The 21,505-nt window shown below is 43.1% G+C and overlaps 1 protein-coding gene across 1 annotated transcript in view; it reads right to left on the bottom strand.

Annotated features, from left to right (window-relative positions):
- Positions 1-5,014: 5,014 nt before the first annotated feature.
- Positions 5,015-21,505, bottom strand: part of zbtb40 (zinc finger and BTB domain containing 40) — a 105,082-nt gene continuing 88,591 nt past the window's right edge. Inside the window, 2 exon segments of the mRNA XM_038773574.1 lie at positions 5,015-8,701; positions 19,283-19,500. Coding sequence (XP_038629502.1) covers positions 8,498-8,701; positions 19,283-19,500 — 422 coding nt within the window. The 3' untranslated portion in view covers positions 5,015-8,497.

The raw sequence follows: 21,505 nt of genomic DNA, 5'->3' as shown, positions 1-21,505 counted from the left end.
TGACGCTGGAGGCCGCCGCCGTGCACATGCGTGGACTCAAAACCAGAAGTACGCTGGGTCTCTTCTATTCCTCTGCAGGTCAGTGAATCGGCTCCACTTTTTCCCAGGATTCTTCAGAGTAAAGCGCCAGTGGTTTTACTCCGCCGTGGCGACATAGTCCCATTTTGGGAGAATCCAGCCCATTCGGCACATTGTAATTTATCTCGTACCCAGAGGTACAATTACCAATGTGAGAAAATTGAATGGCCCAAATTGTCTGGCTTCTGCATCATTGGAAACTGGATGTATGACCGAGATGTGCGCTGTGTTGAAGTCCTACTGCAGGAACTATGTGCAAATTGCCTCGAAATTTTAAACTTCATATGGACCATTCCCCAAACTCCCCGGGGCTCTCTGTGAATGTTTCAGACTCCAAGCTTGACTTAGGATAGCTCTGCGATACTTATCTGGGAAATTAAGAAAATTATAGTACCTAATTATTTTGTTCCCAAATAAGGGACAATTCAGTCAGGCCAATCCACCTAAACTGCACACCTTTGGGTTGTGGGGGTGAAACCGAAGCAGACACGGGGAGAATGTGCAAACTCCACAGTGACCTGGGGCTAGGAACGAACCTGGGTCCTCAGCGTTGTGAGGCAGCAGTGCTAACCACTGCACCACCGTGCTGCCCGATCTGGGAAATGTTAACCAGATTGAAATCCCCCGACAACACTTCCCTCTGACCTGTCCTGTCTCGCCTCAGATTCTAAGACCCCCGCTGACCCCTGGACCAGATCCAACCAGACCAGGATATCCTACCAAATTGACCATCTCACCCTTCCTACACATTCACTCATTTACCAATACTCAGGATTGTCAGCAGTATTCTCACACACAGGTCTGAGACTTTCAAAAGCCCGAAAAGAGATTTAATATTTTGTTCACTGTGACTCTCTAAATTTGGATGAAGTATGTGGAATATTTGCAAATTCCCAAGATGTTACAATACTTTCAATTGGTTATATTGGTGTTAACTTTTAGTTCTTTGTTAAAATGCTTTAAATTCAGATAACTTTGGAAAACATGAGGGCAATTTGAAAGCTTCATTGAAGTAAGATGTATTTTAAATGAGCTAGAAAATGTGTGCGCGCAGGAAAAACAGAGCTGCAGTGTTGGAATTACAAACTGTTTTATTGTATCAAGCTCTACAAACCTTACTCTCACCTCTGTCTCAAAACAGGAGTGTACGTCATGTCCTTCATTTTTGGTCATTCAAAGTTGAATTTAACTATTTGTCTCACTTGTTGGCAGTTAGAAAAAGATTAATGCAAATCACTTACCTTGTAATGGATTCTAATTTCTGATACCAATGAGACAGTGGGCAATAGAAAAAGGCAGACATGCTTGTTATTTCTTCCATCTAATTTGGTGCATTTAAAAGGCGTCTAACTCCCAAGTCTGCAATTTATAGCTATCCGAGTCTTTCCCACTGCAATCCATGCAGAGGTGGAAACATGGTGGGTGATTTTCAGAACTTCTGGCATGGCTATTGTTATGACCCCCTGGGCTAGAGCATGGTCAACGCCAGCCCCACTTGACCCAGAGTTGCATTGAATTAACCAATACATAGAAATTAGGAGCAGGAGGAGGCCTTTTGGCCCTTCGAGCCTGCTCCGCCATTCTATATGCGCATGGCTGATCATCCAACTCAATAGCATAATCCTGTTTTCTCCCCAGGTCCCACTGCACACACTCCTCTCCTAATTTACCATTCAGGTAGTAATCTGCCTTCCTGTTTTTGCTTCCAAAGTGAATAACCTCACACTTATCCAAATTATACTGCATCTGCTATTGATTTGCCCATTGACCAACCTGTCCAGATCATGCTGTAGGATCCCTGCATCCTCGTCACAATTCACTCTCCCACCCAATTTGGAATCATCTGCAAACTTTTAGATGTTACATTTTGTTCCCTCATCCAAAACATTAATATATATTGTGAATAGCTGGGGTCCCAGCACCGATCCCTGTGGTACCCCACCAGTTACTGCCTGCCAATTTGAAAAGGACACATTAATCCCTACTTTTTGTTTCCCCTCTGCCAACCAGGTTTCTATCCACCTCAATACACTTCCCCCAATCCCATGCGCTTTAATTTTGCACAATAATCTCTTACGCGGTACTTTGTCAAATGCCTTCTGAAAGTCCAAATATACCATATCGACTGGCTCCCCTTGTCACTGTACTGGTTACATCTTCAAAGAATTCCAACAGATTTGTCAAGCATGATTTTTCCTTCATAAATCCATGCTGACTTTGACTGATCCTGCCACTGCTTTCTAAATGTTCCGTTTATAAAGTCCTTGATAACGGATTCAAAAATTTTCCCCACTACCCATAGAACATAGAATAGTACAGCACAGAACAGGCCCTTCGGCCCTCAATGTTGTGCCGAGCCATGATCACCCTCCTCAAACCCACATATCCACCCTATACCCGTAACCCAACAACCCCCCCCCCCCCTTAACCTTACATTTATTAGGACACTACGGGCAATTTAGCATGGCCAATCCACCTAACCCGCACATCTTTGGACTGTGGGAGGAAACCGGAGCACCCGGAGGAAACCCACGCACACAGCGGGAGGACGTGCAGACTCCACACAGACAGTGACCCAGCCGGGAATCGAACCTGGGACCCTGGAGCTGTGAAGCATTTATGCTAACCACCATGCTACCCCCTGTTACCCATGCTACCCATGTTAGGCTTCCTGGTCTATAATTCCCTTCTTGCTCTCTACCTCCTTTTTTGAATATCGGAGTGACGTGAGCTACCCTACAATCTGCAGGGACAGTTCCGAAGTCTATAGAATCCCGGAAGACGACCACCAATGCGTCCACTATTTCCAGAGTCACCTCATGAAGCACTCTGGGATGCAGATTCTCAGGCCTTGGGGATTTATCCGCCTTCAATCCCATCAATTTTCCCAGCACCGTTTCTCTACTAATATTGATCTCCCTCAGTTCTTCCCTCTCATTAAACCTTTAATTTTCCAGCATTTCTGGTATCTGATTAATTTTTATTTATGACAAGAACTATAATGAAATATGCAGCAAATACAACTGGTTAACTATTATTGAATCCCCCACTTTAACTTGCCCCGCCCTCTGCGCGTGCACACACACACAAAGGCAGATATTCCTTCAAAGTAAGCTTTCAGATTCAGATCTCTGTTGCGGCCTGAGAGGGAGTTCGAGAGAGTGACGGGCACAGAGAATTCATTGGCCACCAGCGAACCAATTAACCCAAGTCCTGTCCCATCTGTCGGGTGCCACATTGTCTGGGTCTTGCTGTCCAAAGCTAGCAGCACTATATACTATGTTGCAACTTCTTGAATTCCTCATTCTCTCTGTTGCATGACTTAAAGCATTCATGGGTCAAAATAAAAAGGAAATCAACAGGAAGTACCTTTACACTATGGTACACTGGGCAATGTTTTGTTGCATTATTTCTCACGACTGATCTGGTCTCCGTGGTCAATGCTAATTGCACAATATACTGTGATCATCACAGTACCTAGGTTAAGTTTATCACGATGACCTGAGTTCTTGTGTCGAACCACCTGAAACTAAGTTTCTGGCAAACTATTAAATGTTGGAGATAGTCAGAGTCTGAAGGATCTCTCAACTCCTGATAAAAGGCCAAATAAGATTTAATTTTTCCCATTTCTTGCTTGGCACCAGATGATTAACTCTGCACTGACCCAGAGCTCCTATGTGGTGCAACCGCAGTGTTTTCGATTCATTTAAGTCTCTTTCCTATCTTAAGTGTCCGCATTAAACTCTGCCAATTAGTTCAGGACAAGGCTGTGCCAATCAGTTCAGGATAAGCATGTCCAAAAATAATACAGAGATGATCATACATGTACCATTTCATTTTGACTGTGACTAATTGAAGGTCATATTTTTTGGAGCTTGCATCCTCAAGCCACACAGCTTTGTACAATGTCATTGGAAAGATGATTTATGGTCCTTGCTTCTAGGCTCTAACATCAACCAATAAAGTTGCTTCCAGTGCCTCAGTGCAGCTGGTAAAACAACCTGAAAATTTGTTCCTAAACTGAGCACTGACCATTATTGACAATGCATTTGAAAACATCTTTTTTTAATGGCAACTTTGCAAATAACTGCTGTTGATAGCCAAACAGCCACATTAAAAGGGCAGATTAACGTAGTAAAATAAACTCTTTATGGAACAATGCACTGTTGATGTCAGTAGGAATTTGAAGTGAGAGGCACTCCAGAACGTAGGCACAAAAATCGAGGCTGACGCACTAATGAGGTACTGAGGGAAGGCTGCACTGCCGGAGGTGTCATCTTTCAGCTGAAACATTAAATTGAGGCTCCATCTGCCTGCTTGGATAGGTATAAAAGATCCTGTGGCTCTATCTCAAAGAGCAGGGGAGTTTGGAGACCAACTGCCTACTGGCTGTGGAGATTGGTGCATTTACTCAAGCAAGATTGCAACCTCAAATGGTTCCAAAGTGGCTGTAAGCCATTATAACAGGCAGTGCCCCATTGTTTGAACATAGAACATACAGTGCAGGAGGCCATTCAGCCCATCAAGTCTGCACCAACCCACTTAAGCCCCCACTTCCACCCTATCCCTGTAACCCAATACCCCTCCTAACCTTTTTGGACACCAAGGGCAATTTAGCATGGCCAATCCACCTAACCTGCACATCTTTGGACTGTGGGAGGAAACCCATGCAGACACGGGGAGAACGTGCAGACTCCGCACAGTGACCCAGCCGGGAACCGAACCTGGGATCCTGGCGCTGTGCAGCCACAGTGCTAGCCACTTGTGCCACCGTACTGCCCATGTCATTTGAATGGCAGCCCATTCGGATATCTGGTCAGCATCACAAGGGTTAATTCTGTCAAACAATTTCTCCCCCAAAAAACTACACTGAATTCTAATATTGGAAACCAGAGCGAGTGAGACACGAGTGAAGGCAGATCAAAAAGATATTTTCTAGTTTCATCATGAAAAGTTTAATAAATCTTACAGAAATTACATTAGATGCAAACCAATGTTTTTATTCATTGTACCTTTTAAGAAGCATTCTGCAGTTCTCAAAGGCTAAGTTTTGAAATTACTAATACAGTTATCAGTTCAGAACGTGCAACATTGTCTAACTTTAACGGTTCATTGTGTAGTTCCTTTTCACTCTCTTTTGCAACTTTCCCCTCTAATGCAGCAAAATATTCAAAAAGGGCCCGGTGGAAACTCCATTTAAATCACCTGATCACAATGGTGTGATGTAACAAAAGCCATTGTTTGTAATGAGCATTTAATGCATTCATTACCTTAGTCACAAGAACTTAAGCATTAGCCAGTTGCTGTCGTCAGACCTCTTGTCCCCATTGCCCTTCATTATGAAGGATATTTATTTCCTTTTAAAAAATAAACTTGTATTTAATATGCCTTAACTTGTTTCAAGGCTACAATGAGAATATTTTTCAGTTTATATCATCAATGAATTTGCGATAGCCAGTCTATTGGTTCAACTTTGCAATACTGCTGATGGGAGTCTTTAGTTTTACTCGAACACCGAAATCAACATTTCTGTCTGACATGGCTCAGGGCAAACGATTCCCAGTGACCTTATGACCAAGGGAAGCATCTGAGATCATTGAGGATGCAAGGATATTTTAATAGTTCAGGCTATCAACAGCAGTCGCTTCCTTTAAGTTATACCAATGTTCTCTGGTTTGACAAGGTTAATGGAGGAGACAGACAAAATTGCATTATTCTATCCAATGATAACACTTCTGGTTCAAATAGTTGAAAGGTTGCATAAACTTGCGACTCCAGCTATAATTGCCTGTCACAATTAAATATTATTCCGTGACAACATTACAGGCTTGTCCTTTCGATTAGCCATCCAGTCTCACATCCTTAGCACCCATTTCATGGCTTGTAAATTCCAGTCGACCCCATTAAGCATATTACTTAAGATCCTAATTTGATTGGACAAGACATCTCACAATTTCCATCTTATTACTTAACCATTTGAGTACTGGATGGGGTAGCTAGCTTCCAAAATGTGCACATTTTTGAGACAAATCTACTCAAAGTGACAAATGTCAATGCAGAGAGAATGAAACATTTAAATGAAACATTTAAATTTTAGTTCGCAAAACTGTCACAGATCAGCAGGTAATATCAATAGCTCAGCACTACTTTCCTATTACATCAATCTATCGCGATTCAAGTCAGGTCAGCTTTCCTACAGTGATCCATTTTCACTTCCTACCTATCCTTTCTACTCCTGCGGAAAAGGCATCTTAAACATTGAAGGATGAAGGAGAACTGGATAAAAACGTTTATATGTTATCCTTTTTCAGTCTAACCCTTGAGGAAAAAAGAATCAACACAGATGCTGGAGGAGGAGATCCTTGATCCCATTTAATGTCATCATTCCACAGTACATTGCAGTACAGAGTTAGCTTCAACAAGTCTAGTATCTTGACCGTGGCAAACCTGTCCAGCCATTGATCACCCTTCTTGTGGAGGTCCATACCATGGTCTGCCTTGTGTATACCTGAAATCTGTCCCTCACCCCTTGCCCAGTTGCGATTTTGTATGTAAACGTTGTTTTGCTTTATCTTTTGGTGACCCTGTTAAGGTTGAAACCAAGCTCCCCGGTCCATCCAGAATTGTTTCCTCGCTGAACCGGGGGAGCCTCCCCTCTGCATTGCTTCTCAGCTATCCCTAGACATTCTAATTTGGGGCATTCCCAGAAGTTTACAGTATTCAAAACACAACTATTCAAAATTGCAGTCATTAGCTACACTCTTCCTTTTCTAGTGTATCATATTTTGACAGTTTGTCCAATACGTTTACCTCGACCACTCTTTCTCCATTATCCACAAAGTACACAGAGCATGCACAATCTATTTGCTCTTTACCAATGTGAAATGTTTAAATCTGACTTGGGCTCATTGTTTTTCACCTCCGAGGTGAATACTACTCATTTGGAAAACATTTGATCACAGACATGTGCAAGCCATGTCCCAAATGGCCCCATTAGCAAACCTCAAGTTAAAACATTGAAAATGATTTTCAGAACACTTAGCACGAATATACTGGCAGGTCATAGAAGAAAAAAAATGCTGACAGATTAAAAATGTAAATTGATATTCTTCAACAGATAAACAGGGTGGATCGTTCTCTCTATCTCAGCATTGTAATTCACATTCACCTGGAGTAGTAATTCACCTCTACAGAAAAATTACTTCCAACTGAAATCAATTTGATTGAATCAAAAGGATCTGGACTGGGAATCTGATTCTTTTTCTAAGCAATGGGATGCAAGCATCAGTGTGCATGCAATCAACCTGCGCTGCACATCTCCAAATGTAATTACAGTCCAACATTGATCCAAACCGGAGACATACAGTAAGTCTATTTCACACTCATGTAAACAGCAGATAAGTTTCTCTTCATGTGAATGCATAGATGCAAAGGAAATAAATGAAGCCAGCTGTTTTATAAATACAGGACTGATGTGTTAAAACTGGTTATTATGAACTTTGAGAGATAATTTGATAGTTGGCGAATGATCAATAACAGACTGGATTTTCCCTTTCAACTGAATAAACATCACTCTGAAATCTGTAGTTTGTGCAAACTTTGCAACACATTTCAGCATCCAAAGTGACTTTTTTGAGAGGCCTAAGTATCGATGAAAAGATGGCCCGTCTGGTGCCACAATTATAAATTGGCTGAGCAAGAACACAATCCATCCCAAGTAGTCCAGAGTCACTTTTGTCCAATCCATGTTGTTTATCAGGAGAATTATTATTTGTATTTCTTTATTCTTCTCACGTTCTGCTTTGTCTGAGGTAAATAAGCTTTATTAGCTTACTTACTTTATTTATAAGCTTTTATGGCTGAGATATCAGAGTGCAGCTAGTTTCCAAGGGTCTAAACCGTTGATTGTGGGCAGGACATTCAACATAACTTTCTAACAGATGCCAAGAGCCTTGGCTTATTCCCCCTACCTTCTATGGGGATGGAAATTCTGTGCCCCCCATGAGAGTATGACTCATTGATCGAAGCTGGGGCATGTCTATACGGTTAATCATTCGGCTATCAGGGAAAGATCGTGAGCAATTGTTTAAGGAACTGTGATCATTGAAAGGAATGAGGTTTGGGGTTGAAATGGATTGTCCAGTGTTGTTACTTCTGGACTCACTGCAGCTTCAGCTCAACAATTTTGTTTTTAAAAAAGGATACTATGTCATGACAAACTTTCCAGAAGTTACCAGGTACTTGTGCTGATTAAGTTCCTAAACTTGTATTAAAATCATTGTTGAAGTAAAGCACTCAGATGAGATCCACAGTTGATATGATCCATGGTCATAAAATTAGATAGTGAAGAAAAATGTTTCCTTCACATTGCCTAAAGTCTGGGGATGATATTTTGATCTATTTTTAAATCTTCTATTTTTCATGGGGTCTCTCCACAGATGAGCGTCACAGACCCATCAAGTAAATCATTCACATTCAGAGCCACAATTTCATGGGGTCCTGAGGAACTGTTTTGGGAGTCGGGCAATGTCACAAACACCTGTGATCCAACACCACTGAGATGAGTCTCCTCCAGGGCTATGACCTGTTCAGTGGCAGCAATTTGTTCTGACGCTTGGATAACCTACATCAAAGAAACAGAAAGTAATAAGCATGACAAGCTCAGTAATGCATTATAAAACAAAACACTATGGTTCAGACAGCATCCGTGAAGAGAGGAGGAAAGAGTTAATGTTTCAGATCCATGGCTTTCTGTCAGAAGCACATGATGTTCTGGACAGTTTATAAAAGGAGGAAAATTCAGATTGTCCATCTGTAACCTTGTCTGGTGAAGGGCCATAGACCTAAAACATTACCCTTCCCCTATCATAGATGCTTTCCTAACCACAAAGTTTCTTATTTTGCCAAGTGTTTCGAGTATTTTATTTCACTATTTAAAAAAAATGCACCCAAAATGTAAGATGTTCAACTGGCCCTGCTTCCCTCTCTTCAAATTCCACCAAGAATTTTTCCCAGACACTCAATTTATTTCTTGAATTGTATTTTGCAATATCCCCACCTACACCAATGTGTCATGAAGCAAATTCTGGTGCTGGATGAATGTTTTTCGGATTAGCAGGTAATTTGCAGTGGAGCTCCCAAGGGTCAGTTTTGGGTCTATTACTCTTGTCAATTTTATAAATGGCCTTAACTTGGATGTCGGGAGAACTATGAAGTCTGCAGACGATACAAACCATGGTAAAGTATTAGTCATGAGGATAGTTCGAGGCTTCAGGATGACAGACATGATGATGAAACACAGCAGGGGGTCGTTAATGTGGGAGAAGTGTAAAGTGATGATCTTTGGGAGGACGAAGATGGAAAGCTAAAAACTGAGCTGGAGTTGTATGAACTTCGGATCATTCGGGAGGCAGAGGCGATCATAGCTCGAAGCTTCAGGGATGTAGTTACTCCGAAGAATGAAGATAGATGGGTGACGGTGAGAGGGGCTAGAACAGGGGTGGGCAAACTTTTCCGTGCAAGGGCCGCATTCAGAAATTCACAATTCACAAAGGGCCGCATAGTATATTAAGTAAAATAATTACTTCACCCGGTTATGATTCTGGGCGCCTCATATAGAACATAGAACAGTACAGCACAGAACAGGCCCTTCGGCCCTCGACTTTGTGCCAAGCAATGATCACCCTACTCAAGTCAACGTATCCACCCTATACCAGTAAGTAACCCAACAGCCCCCCCACCCATTAACCTTTAAAAAAAAAAAAAAAAAAAAAAAATCTTTTCAAAAAATTTTTTTTTTTTTTTTTAATGACTTGGTGGGCCGCAGGAATTCCTTTGGCGGGCCGCATGCGGCCCGCGGGCCGTAGTTTGCCCACCCCTGGGCTAGAAGGAAGCAGTCAGTACAGGGATCCCCTGTGGTTGTTCCCCTTAGTAACAAGTATACCGATTTGGATACTGGTGGGGGGGGGGGGGGGGACTTACCAGGTGTAAGCCATGGGGTACAGGCCTCTGTCACAGACTCTGTCCCTGTTGCTCAGAAGGGAAGGGGGAGAGTAGAGCATTATTCAATGGAGACTCCATAGTTAGGGGGATAGATAGGAGATTCTGTGGGAACGAGAGAGACTCGCGGTTGGTGTGTTACGTCCCAGGTACCAGGGTCCGTGATGTCTCAGGTTGTATTTTCGGGATCCTTAAGGGGAGGGGGAGCAGCCCCAAGTCGTGGTCCACATTGGCACCAATGACATAGGTAGGAAAAGGGATAGGGATGTAAGGCAGGAATTCAGGGAGCTAGGGTGGAAACTTAGAACTAGAACAAACAGAGTTATTATCTCTGGGTTGTTACCCGTGCCACGTGCTAGCGAGACGAGGACTAGGGAGAGAGAGCAGTTGAACACGTGGCTACAGAGATGGTGCAGGAGGGAGGGTTTCAGATACCTGGATAATTGGGGCTCATTCTGGGGTTGGTGGGATCTCTACCAACGGGATGGTCTACACCTGGACCAGAGGGGTACCAATATCCTGGGGGGGACATTTGCTAATACTCTTCAGGAGGGTTTAAACTAATTCAGCAGGGGGTTGGGAACCTGAACTGTAGCTCCAGCATACAGGAGGTTGAGAGCAGTGAGGTCATGAGTAAGGTTTCAAGGTTGCAGGAGTGTACCGGCAGGCAGGAAGGAAGTGCGTCTACTTCATTTGCAGCATGGGTTGGTACCTGGGACTTCGATATTGTGGCCACTTCGGAGACATGGATAGAGCAGGGACAGGAATGGTTGTTGCAGGTTCCAGGGTTTAGATATTTCCGTAAGCTCAGGGAAGGTGGTAAGAGAAGGGGAGGGGTGGCATTGTTAGTCAAGGACAGTATTACAGTGGCAGAAAGGACGTTTGATGAGGACTCATCTACTGATCTAGTATGGACTGAGGTTAGAAACAGGAAAGGTGAGGTCACCCTTTTGGGAGTTTTTTATCGGCCTCCGAAAAGTTCCAGAGATGTAGAGGAAAGGATTGCAAAGATGATTCTGGTTAGGAGCGAAAGTAACAGATTAGCTGTTATGGGGGACTTTAACTTTCCAAATATTGACTGGAAACGCTATACAAAGAACAAAGAAAATTACAGCACAGGAACAGGCCCTTCGGCCCTCCCAGCCTGCGCCGATCCAGATCCTTTATCTAAACCCGTCTCCAATTTTCCAAGGTCTACTTCCCTCTGTTGCCGCCCGTTCATATACCTGTCTAGATGCCTCTTAAATTATGCTATCGTGCCCGCCTCTACCACCTCCGCTGGTAAAGCATTCCAGGCACCCACCACCCTCTGCGTAAAAAACTTTCCACGCACATCTCCCTTAAACTTTCCCCCACTCACCTTGAAATCGTGACCCCTTGTAACTGACACCCCCACTCTTGGAAAAAGCTTATTGCTATCCACCTTGTCCATACCTCTCAATTTTGTTGACCTCAATCAGGTCCCCCCTCAACCTCCGTCTTTCCAACGAAAACAATCCTAATCTACTCAACCTTTCTTCATAGCTAGCACCCTTCATACCAGGCAACATCCTGGTGAACCTCCTCTGCACCCTCTCCAAAGCATCCACATCCTTCTGGTAATGTGGCGACCAGAACTGCACGCAGTATTCCAAATGTGGCCTAACCAAAGTCCTATACAACTGTAACATGACCTGCCTACTCTTGTACTCAATACCCCGTCCGATGAAGGCAAGCATGCTGTATGCCTTCTTGACCACTCTATCAACCTGCGTTGCCACCTTCAGGGTACAATGGACCTGAACTCCCAGATCTCTCTGTACATCAATTTTCCCCAGGACCCTTCCATTGACCATATAGTCCGCTCTTGAATTTGATCTTCCAAAATGCATCACCTCGCATTTGCCTGGATTGAACTCCATCTGCCATTTCTCTGCCCAACTCTCCAATCTATCTATATTTTGTTGTATTCTCTGACAGTCCTCCTCGCCATCTGCAACTCCACCAATCTTAGTATCATCTGCAAACTTGCTAATCAGACCACCTATACCTTCCTCCAGGTCATTTATGTAGATCACAAACAACAGTGGTCCGAGCACGGATCCCTGTGGAACACCACTAGTCACCCTTCTCCATTTTGAGACACTCCCTTCCACCACTACTCTCTGTCTCCTGTTGCCCAGCCAGTTCTTTATCCATCTAGCTAGTACACCCTGAACCCCATACGACTTCACTTTTTCCATCAACCTGCCATGGGAAACCTTATCAAACGCCTTACTAAAGTCCATGTATATGACATCTTCAGCCCTTCCCTCATCAATTAACTTTGTCACTTCCTCAAAGAATTCTATTAGGTTTGTAAGACATGACCTTCCTTGCACAAAACCATGCTGCCTATCACTGATAAGTCTATTTTCTTCCAGATGTGAATAGATCCTATCCCTCAGTATCTTCTCCAACAGTTTGCCTACCACTGACGTCAAGCTCACAGGTCTGTAATTCCATGGATTTTCCCTGCTACCCTTCTTAAACAAAGGGACAATATTAGCAATTCTCCAGTCCTCCGGGACCTCACCCGTACTCAAGGATGCTGCAAAGATATCTGTTAAGGCCCCAGCTATTTCGACCCTCGCTTCCCTCAGTAACCTGGGATAGATCCCATCGGTCCTGGGGACTTGTCCACCTTAATGTCTTTTAGAATACCCAAAACTTCCCCTTTCCGTATGACAACTTGACCTAGAGTATTTAAACATCCATCCCTAGCCTCAACATCCGTCTTGTCCCTCTCCTTTGTGAATACCGATGCAAAGTACTCATTAAGAATCTCACCCATTTCCTCTGAGTCCACGCATAAATTCCCTCTCTTGTCTTTGAGTGGGCCAATCCTTTCCCTAGTTACCCTCTTGCTCCTTACATACGAATAAAAGGCTTTGGGATTTTCCTTAACCCTGTTAGCTAAAGATATTTAATGACCCCTTTTAGCCCTTTTTATTGTGCGTTTGAGATTCGTCCTACTTTCCCGATATTCCTCCAAAGCTTCATCTGTTTTGAGTCGCCTCGATCTTACATATGCTTCCTTTTTCATCTTAGCTAGTCTCACAATTTCACCCGTCATCCATGGTTCCCTAATCTTGCCATTTCTATCTCTCATTTTCACAGGAACATGTCTGTCCTGCACTCTAATCAACCTTTCCTTAAAAGACTACCACATTTCAAATGTGGATTTACCCTTAAACAGCTGCTCCCAATCCACATTCCATAGCTCCTGCCGAATTTTGTTATACTCTGCCTTTCCGCAATTTAGCACTCTTCCTTTCGGACCACTCTTGTCCTTGTCCATGAGTATTCTAAAAGTTCTATAGTTCGAGTACTTTAGATGGGTCCATTTTTGTCCAATGTATAGGAGGGTTTCCTGACACAGTATTTAGATAGGCCAATAAGAGGCGAGGCCACATTGGTTTTGGTACTGTGTAATGAACCAGGACAAGTGTTAGATTTGGAGGTAGGTGAGCACTTTGGTGATAGTGACCACAATTCAGTTACGTTTACTTCAGTGATGGAAAGGGATAGGTATATACCACAGGGCAAGAGTTATAGTTGGGGGAAAGGCAATTATGATGCGATGAGGCAAGAATTAGGATGCATAGGATGGGGAAGGAAACTGCAGTGGATGGGCACAATTGAAATGTGGAGTTTGTTCAAGATACAGCTACTGCGTGCCCTTGATAAGTATGTACATGTCAGGCAGGGAGGAAGTGGTCTAGCAAGGGAACCGTGGTTTACTAAAGTAGTTGAATTACTTGTCAAGAGGAAGAAGGAAGCTTATGTAAAGGTGAGACGTGAAGGTTCAGTTAGAGTTACAAGTTAGCTAGGAAGGACCTAAAGAGAGAGCAAAGAAGAGCCAGGAGAGGACATGAGCAGTCTTTGGCAGGTAGGATCAAGGATAACCCTAAAGCTTTCTATAGGTATGTCAGGAATAAAAGAATGACTAGCGTATGAGTAGGGCCAGTCAAGGGCAGTAGTGGGAAGGTGTGCGTGGAGTCCAAGGAGGTGCTAAATGAATATTTTTCATCAGTATTCACACAGGAAAAAGACAATGTTGTCGAGGAGAATACTGAGATACAGGCTACTAGACTAAAAGGGCTTGAGGTTCATAAGTAGGTGTTAGCAATTCTGGAAAGTGTGAAAATAGATAAGGCCCCTGGGCCGGATGGAATTTATCCTCGGATTCTCTAGGAAGCTAGGGAGGAGATTGCTGAGCCTTTGATCTTTATGTCGTCACTGTCTACAGGAATAGTGCCAGAAGACTGGAGGATAGCAAATGTTGTCCCCTTGTTCAAGAAGGGGAGTAGAGACAACCCCGGTAACTATAGACCTGTGAGCCTTACTTCTATTGTGGGCAAAGTCTTGGAAAGGTTTATAAAAGATAGGATTTATAATCACCTAGAAAGGAATAATTTGATTAGGGATAGTCAACACGGTTTTGTGAAGGGTAGGTCGTGCCTCACAAACCTTATTGAGTTCTTTGAGAAGGTGACCAAACAGGTGGATGAGGGTAAAGCAGTTGATGTGGTGTATATGGATTTCAGTAAAGCATTCGATAAGGTTCCCTACGGTAGGCTATTGCAGAAAATACAGAGGCATGGGATTCAGGGTGATTTAGCAGTTTGGATCAGAAATTGGCGAGCTGGAAGACGACAAAGGGTGGTGGTTGATGGGAAACGTTCAGCCTGGAGTTCAGTTACTAGTGGTGTACCACAAGGATCTGTTTTGGGGGCACTGCTGTTTGTCATTTTTATAAATGACCTGGCGGAGGGCGTAGAAGGATGGGTGAGCATATTTGCAGATGACACTAAAGTCGTGGAGTTGTGGACAGTGCGGAAGGATGTTGCAGGTTACAGAGGAACATAGATAAGCTGCAGAGCTGGGCTGAGAGGTGGCAAATGGAGTTTAATGCAGAAAAGTGTGAGGTGATTCATTTTGGAAGGAGTAAGAGGATTACAGAGTACTGGGCTAATGGTAAGATTCTTGGAAGTGTGGATGAGCAGAGATATCTCGGTGTCCTTGTACATAGATCCCTGAAAGTTGCCACCCAGGTTGATAGGGTTGTTAAGAAGACGTACGTTGTGTTAGCTTTTATTGGTAGAGGGATTGAGATTCGGAGCCATGAGGTCATGTTGCAGCTGTACAAAACTTTGGTGCAGCCGCATTTGGAGTATTGTGTGCAGTTCTGGTCACCGCATTATAGGAAGGAGGAAGGATGTGGAAGTATTGGAAAGGGTGCAGAGGAGTATTACCAGGATGTTGCCTAGTATGGAGGGGAGATATTATGAGGAAAGGCTGAGGGACTTGAGGCTGTTTTCGTTAGAGAGAAGGTTGAGAGGTGACTTAATTGAGGCATACAAGATGATCAGGGGATTATATAGGGTGGACAGTGAGAGCCTTTTTCCTCGGATGGGGACATAGCTTTAAATTGAGGGGAGATAGATATAAGATAGATGTCAGAGGTAGGGTCTTTACTCAGAGAGTAGTAAGGGTGTGGAATGCCCTGCCTGCAACAGTAGTGGACTCGCCAACATTAAGGGAATTTAAATGGTCATTGGATAGACATATGGACGCTAAGGGAATAGTGTAGATGGCTTTGGAGTGGTTTCACAGGTCGGCGCAACATCAAGGGCCGAAGGGCCTGTACTGTGCTGTAATGTTCTATGTTCTATTAAGGTAGTATGTCATAAATGGCATTGCTTTGAAATGTGTAAATGAGCAGAGACCTTGTTGTCCAGATAAACAAATCTTTAAAGGTGACAGGGCAAGTTGATAAATTGGTTTAAAAGAAACATGAGTTTTCTGGGTCTATAAACAGAGGCATACAATCCAAAAGTAAAGAGATCATGCTGAAACTTTATCAGACAATGATTAGGCCTCAGCTCAAGTGTTATGAACAATCCTCTCCGGCAAATACATCAATAACCAGAGGTCATAGATTTAAAATAATTGGCAAACAATCTGGAGGGGAGATGAGGAGAAACATTTTCTCTCAAATTGAGAATAATTTGCAATGTTCAACCTGAAAAGGTGGTGGAAGCTGATTCCACAAATAACTTTAAAAAATATAGTTGGACAGTTACTGGAGGACGTGCAACTTAAGAGGGCAACAGAGAAAAGCAGGGCGAAACATGGCTGCTCTTTCAAAGAGCCAGCACAAATCTGATGGACCAAATAGTTTCCTTCTATGATTTTAAACTTCCACAGCACTCATTGCTTTGTTGCTTGTGAATGAGGTGGCTATTAATATCATGTTACACTGTGGATTGGAATGCAACAAGTCTGAGAACTACCATTGGCTCCACAAGTCAATAAACAGCATGCATTAACCAATTCTCACTCTACTCAAATCTCTGAACAAAGAAAAATATATACTCAAATTCAATGAAAATTGTTCACATTTCTCAGTGACAGTCAATGATAGAGGTAAGCTTATGATTTAATAGGAGATCAAGCCCATTAACATCTCGCAGTCCTCATCTTGCATTGTGATTTAGCATTTTAGCATTTACCATAATAAATCCTATTCAATAGTTTGAAATAAAACCAGCATGATGGCATGTATAACGTTACAACTCTAAGCACTACGGGACTCCAATGAAATTTGCTTTGAATAATTGGCATAATAGTCCTTTCATTAAATACCAATAACAGAATGGCATTGTACATCGTTTAAATTTACAAATGATAACTGCTCCTTTGAATATAAAGTATTGTATAAAACCTTCTGGCAATTAAGGAGAATAAGTTCATTCAATTATTCTGAGTATGTGCTTCTTCCTGGTGTTTCTGCCTCGTTAGTCTGGTTTTCAGTACACAGTGGTGCACGCAGCTCACTGTCACTGATCCACGGTAGTTGCCATTGATGAAAGCCTTGCATCACGTGTGTGCCGAGGAATGAGAAAATAAAAGGCATCCACAACATCATTGGAAGCCTGGTCAGGTGCCTCGATTTAAAGGAGGAACAGGGCACAACGTGCTTGTTTGACTAAAAAGACTGGAAATTTGAGCACACCATGTTTAACACAGTGTGGTGGACAAGAAGATACTTAGCTTCCTCGATATAATGTTCCCCATTATGTAGCTATGGTGGTGGTAAGAGCAACAGCTGCTTCTAAAACCATTCACAGTCTTAAGCATAGTCCTGTTGCCGCTGAGTGGAACACAGGTAGAGCGGTGTAGCCACCTGGGGTGGCCACATCCCGATTCCAAAATGGACATTCGCAAAGAGTACAGGGAAAAATGAACAGCACTAGGAAAACAAGCAGGTACAAGGTTTCCTGTGGATTGGAACTTGCAGAGCCCAGAAAGAACTGAAACTACAAGCCATTAACACAGTAATGAGCTATCTCCGGGGACAAAAGAGAAACATTTAAACAATCGATACCAGGGCGCCAGTGGAGACTAAAACAAAGGCAGGTCAACGTTTACCTAGCGATCGAGCGATCGAGCAACAACCCCGTTATTGGAGAGAATCGATACAAACGATTGGGACATGGTCCAATTAATTGGGACCAAGTCCAGGGACCGCCCAGATGGGCGCGAAACCCTTTAGGGTATAAAGCATGGTCCCCAAGGTCAGAACGCTCTCTTAAGAACTCTTGAACTCTCCATCTTCACCTTGGCATTTGGCTCTCATTGACGAGAGGCCCGCCAAGCACCAGCCAGGTAAGTCTAAGGTCAACGCACGCTACGAGATAGACGCTCCTAGCTACCATTCTATACCAGTTCGAAGCCAGCAGTATCGGAGCCGGACAACGGCCATTGTTCCTCTGACTGAGTGGACACCCGAAGCTAAGTATAGGCTTTTAGTAGTAGTTGTAGTTTAGTGAGTCGAGTTTGTGCATGAGTAATAATTGACTGTGTGTGTAAATAAATGTGCATTGATTTCAAACTTACTAACTGGTGTATTGAGTCATTGATCAGTATTTGGTTTTGAACCTTGTGGTGGTATCAGAAAGATACCTGGCGACTCTTGAGCAAAGGTAATTAAAACAGAGCAAATTAAGGAGAGCATAATGAGCAACAGCAGGGAATGGGACTAACTGGATTACTTTTTGAGAGAACGCGTACAAACTCAATGGGTTGAATGGCCTCCTCCGATTACTCAATTATAGAACTCTGTGGAGAGATGTGAGAAGCTGAAATTATTTTCCTCGGAACAGAGATTAGGGCAACTGTAACAGAGGCATCCAAAGTTATCGGTGATTAAAAAGAGCAAAACCTTTCCTACTGGCAGGAGGGTGGGCAATTACGCGACAGGTTCAGAATGCTACGAGTTGTTGCGATCTGGAATGCACTACTTCAAAGCGTGATGGATTCAGATCCAAGAGAAACTTTAAGAGAAATAAGTTATATCAATAGAAAAGGGGGGGGGGGAGAAATCACTGGGTTATGGGGTAAGGGGTGGAAGTGGGATTAACAATTCCTGGCCTTGCCAGCAACACCTACACTTACCAAGTTAAGAAGTTAGACAATTCTTTCAAAGACGTGAGGGATTGAATGGGTTCCTCCTGTGCAGTATGGTTCTTTGAATGCATTTTTCCAGAAATGTCGCAGGGCTATTGTATCAGTCACATTTTTCCAACAGCTAATCTTAGTCTGCGACATTTCTGGATTTTACTTTCAGTAATGACTCAGCTAAAGCATTTAATGCAGAAAGAATTGGATTGTTCAGGATCCACAGAATACAGCACAGATTATATCAAAAGTATACATGAAATAGACTGGTATGAATGCATTAGGCTTTAACAGTGCTATCTTCTCGGAGCATGATTACTAAGTTAATGAGGACACAGTAGTTGAGAGATGTATAGCAAAAAGATAGGAAGTATTTAATGAAGTGCTGTTAAGACATTTAAAATTGATTTGGGCAAATCACAGCTAATGAACAGACAACATAAATCAACTTGGTTAACAGGGCAATTAAACACAGGTATTAGAAATATGTAGAAAGATGTTAAAATATTGAAGGAACTGTGCCACAAGTAGAAGGATGTTAAAATGTTGGTATGTTATGGAGGACAGGCGGAGCAAGTTAAAAGACAGCAGCCAAAACAAGTCTGTGGTCCACATGAGAATAATAGAGGAAAGCAAAGCAATTTAGAATCACGTAGGCATTTAATACTTCAATACCCAACAGCACAGTTTTATCAGTCCCAATACCTGACTGAACATTTACCATTTGGGCTGCTTCCTGAACATTAGCAAACAGTATTCCAGTATGCTTGCTTCTCTGATGTTCGTCCAAGTCCTGCTGTGAGTTGAATGGCTGGGCACAATCCCCACACACAAACATGTTAGTTTGTGGAGTTAAATGTTCTGTGCTCAAATGATGATGCAAAGCCCCAGGAAATCTGAACGTCGACGAGCAGTACGAACATTTAAATGGATGGATTCCTAATAAGAAAAGTTCACACTTATGGCAAGTCTGATGAAACACTAAGCATAAGTCAAGTGATATTAAACACATTTAATTCCATATGTTAAATGCTTTGCCGCAAAGAAACATATTTATACAAATGTAAGGGCCCTTCCTGTTCATTCCTTTATTTCCTATTTCTTTAGGTTTGTCATTATCGTTTTTGGTCCATGGATCTTTAATGGACATATACCGTCCAAGTCAAGCAGGGGAATTGACAAACTCAAAAGTTGCAAAATAGTACTCTGTGCTATGCAGATTTAGATTTTGAAGAACTCAGACTTTATGGCACCCGAGAGCTTGGAAGAATTTGGTCTGATTGGTTGGCTGGTGGCTAATGGATTGGCCAAGAACCGTAATCTGACCAACAACTGACAGTGATTGGATCCTGCCAGGTGGGGTGTTTTCAGAGAACCCAGGGAGAAAGCTCCTGGACACAGAGGAAGGTTGTGTGTTGCTCTCTTCCTCTCTCTCTCCCAAATATTTCTTGTCTGCTGTTTCTGAGTCTGCAAAGAAGTCTCAAGACCCTGGTAAATCTACAGTGAAAACCACTACAGACTGAAAGCAGAGACGTCCAACTGGAGCCATATGCTGAAGAAAAATCATCTGGAAGACATCCATCTGAAACAGATTTTTATCCTTTGACTTTTCATATCTTTTTACTCCCCCTTTCCCCTCTGTGTTTGTCTGTCATGTGAGTTGTGTGTTTTTTTTACATACAAATCAGATATTAGTTGTATTTGCTGCCTATTTAATTATAGTGAGTGTTATTAATAGAGCCATAGAATCCCTGCAGTGCTGAAGGGAGCCATTCGGCACGGGTCTGCACTGACCATCTGAAAGAGTACCCGACCTAGACCCAGTCCCCCGCCCTATCCCCAACCCCACCTAACCTGCGCATCTTTGGACTGTGATAGGAAACTGGAGCACCTGAAAGAAACCCGCACAGACATGGGGAGAACGCGCAAACTCCAAACAGACACCCAAGGTCATAATTGAACCCAGGTCCCTGGCACTGTGAGGCAGCAGTGCTAACCATCATGCCACCTGCCACCTCAAATAAAAGTTGATAGTGTTTAAATTTACAAACCTGGTGACTGTAGTTATTGGGCAGCCGTAGACTTTGGGTAATTTAAAAATTAATAGTTAATTTCAATTGTGTTGCGAGTCTTGGTCATGGTAAAATTGCCCTTTCGTGTCCAAAGATGTGCAAGTTAGAACAAAGAAGAAGAAAATTAGAGCACAGGAACAGGCCCTTCGGCCCTCCCTGCCTGCGCCGATCCCGATCCTTTATCTAAACCTGTTGCCTATTTTCCAAGGATCTACTTCCCTCTGTTCCCCGCCCGTTCATATATCTGTCCAGATGCATCTTAAATTATGCTATCGTGCCCGCCTCCACCACCTCCGCTGGCAAAGCGTTCCAGGCACCCACCACCCTCTGCGTAAAAAACTTTCCACGCACATCTCCCTTAAACTTTCCCCCTCTCACCTTGAAATCGTGACCCCTTGTAATTGACACCCCCACTTTTGGAAAAAGCTTGTTGCTATCCACCCTGTCCATACCTCTCATAATTTTGTAGACCTCAATCAGGTCCCCCTTCAAATTCCATCTTTGCAACGAAAACAATCCTAATCTACTCAACCTTTCTTCATAGCTAGCACCCTCCATACCAGGCAACATCCTGATGAACCTCCTCTGCACCCTATCTAAAGTATCCACATCCTTCTGGTAATGTGGCGACCAGAACTGCACGCAGTATTCCAAATGTGGCCTAACCAAAGTCCTATACAACTGTAACATGACCTGCCGACTCTTGTACTCAATATCCCGTCCGATGAAGGCAAGCATGCTGTATGCCTTCTTGACCACTCTTTCAACCTGCGTTGCCACCTTCAGGGTACAATGGACCTCGAGTTAGATCTTCCAAAATGCATCACCTCGCATTTGCCTGGATTGAACTCCATCTTCATTTCTCTGCCCAA

This window comes from Scyliorhinus canicula, chromosome 16, assembly GCF_902713615.1.
Source record: "Scyliorhinus canicula chromosome 16, sScyCan1.1, whole genome shotgun sequence".
Lineage (NCBI taxonomy): Eukaryota > Metazoa > Chordata > Chondrichthyes > Carcharhiniformes > Scyliorhinidae > Scyliorhinus > Scyliorhinus canicula.
This window is presented reverse-complemented; position numbering and strand designations above follow the sequence as displayed.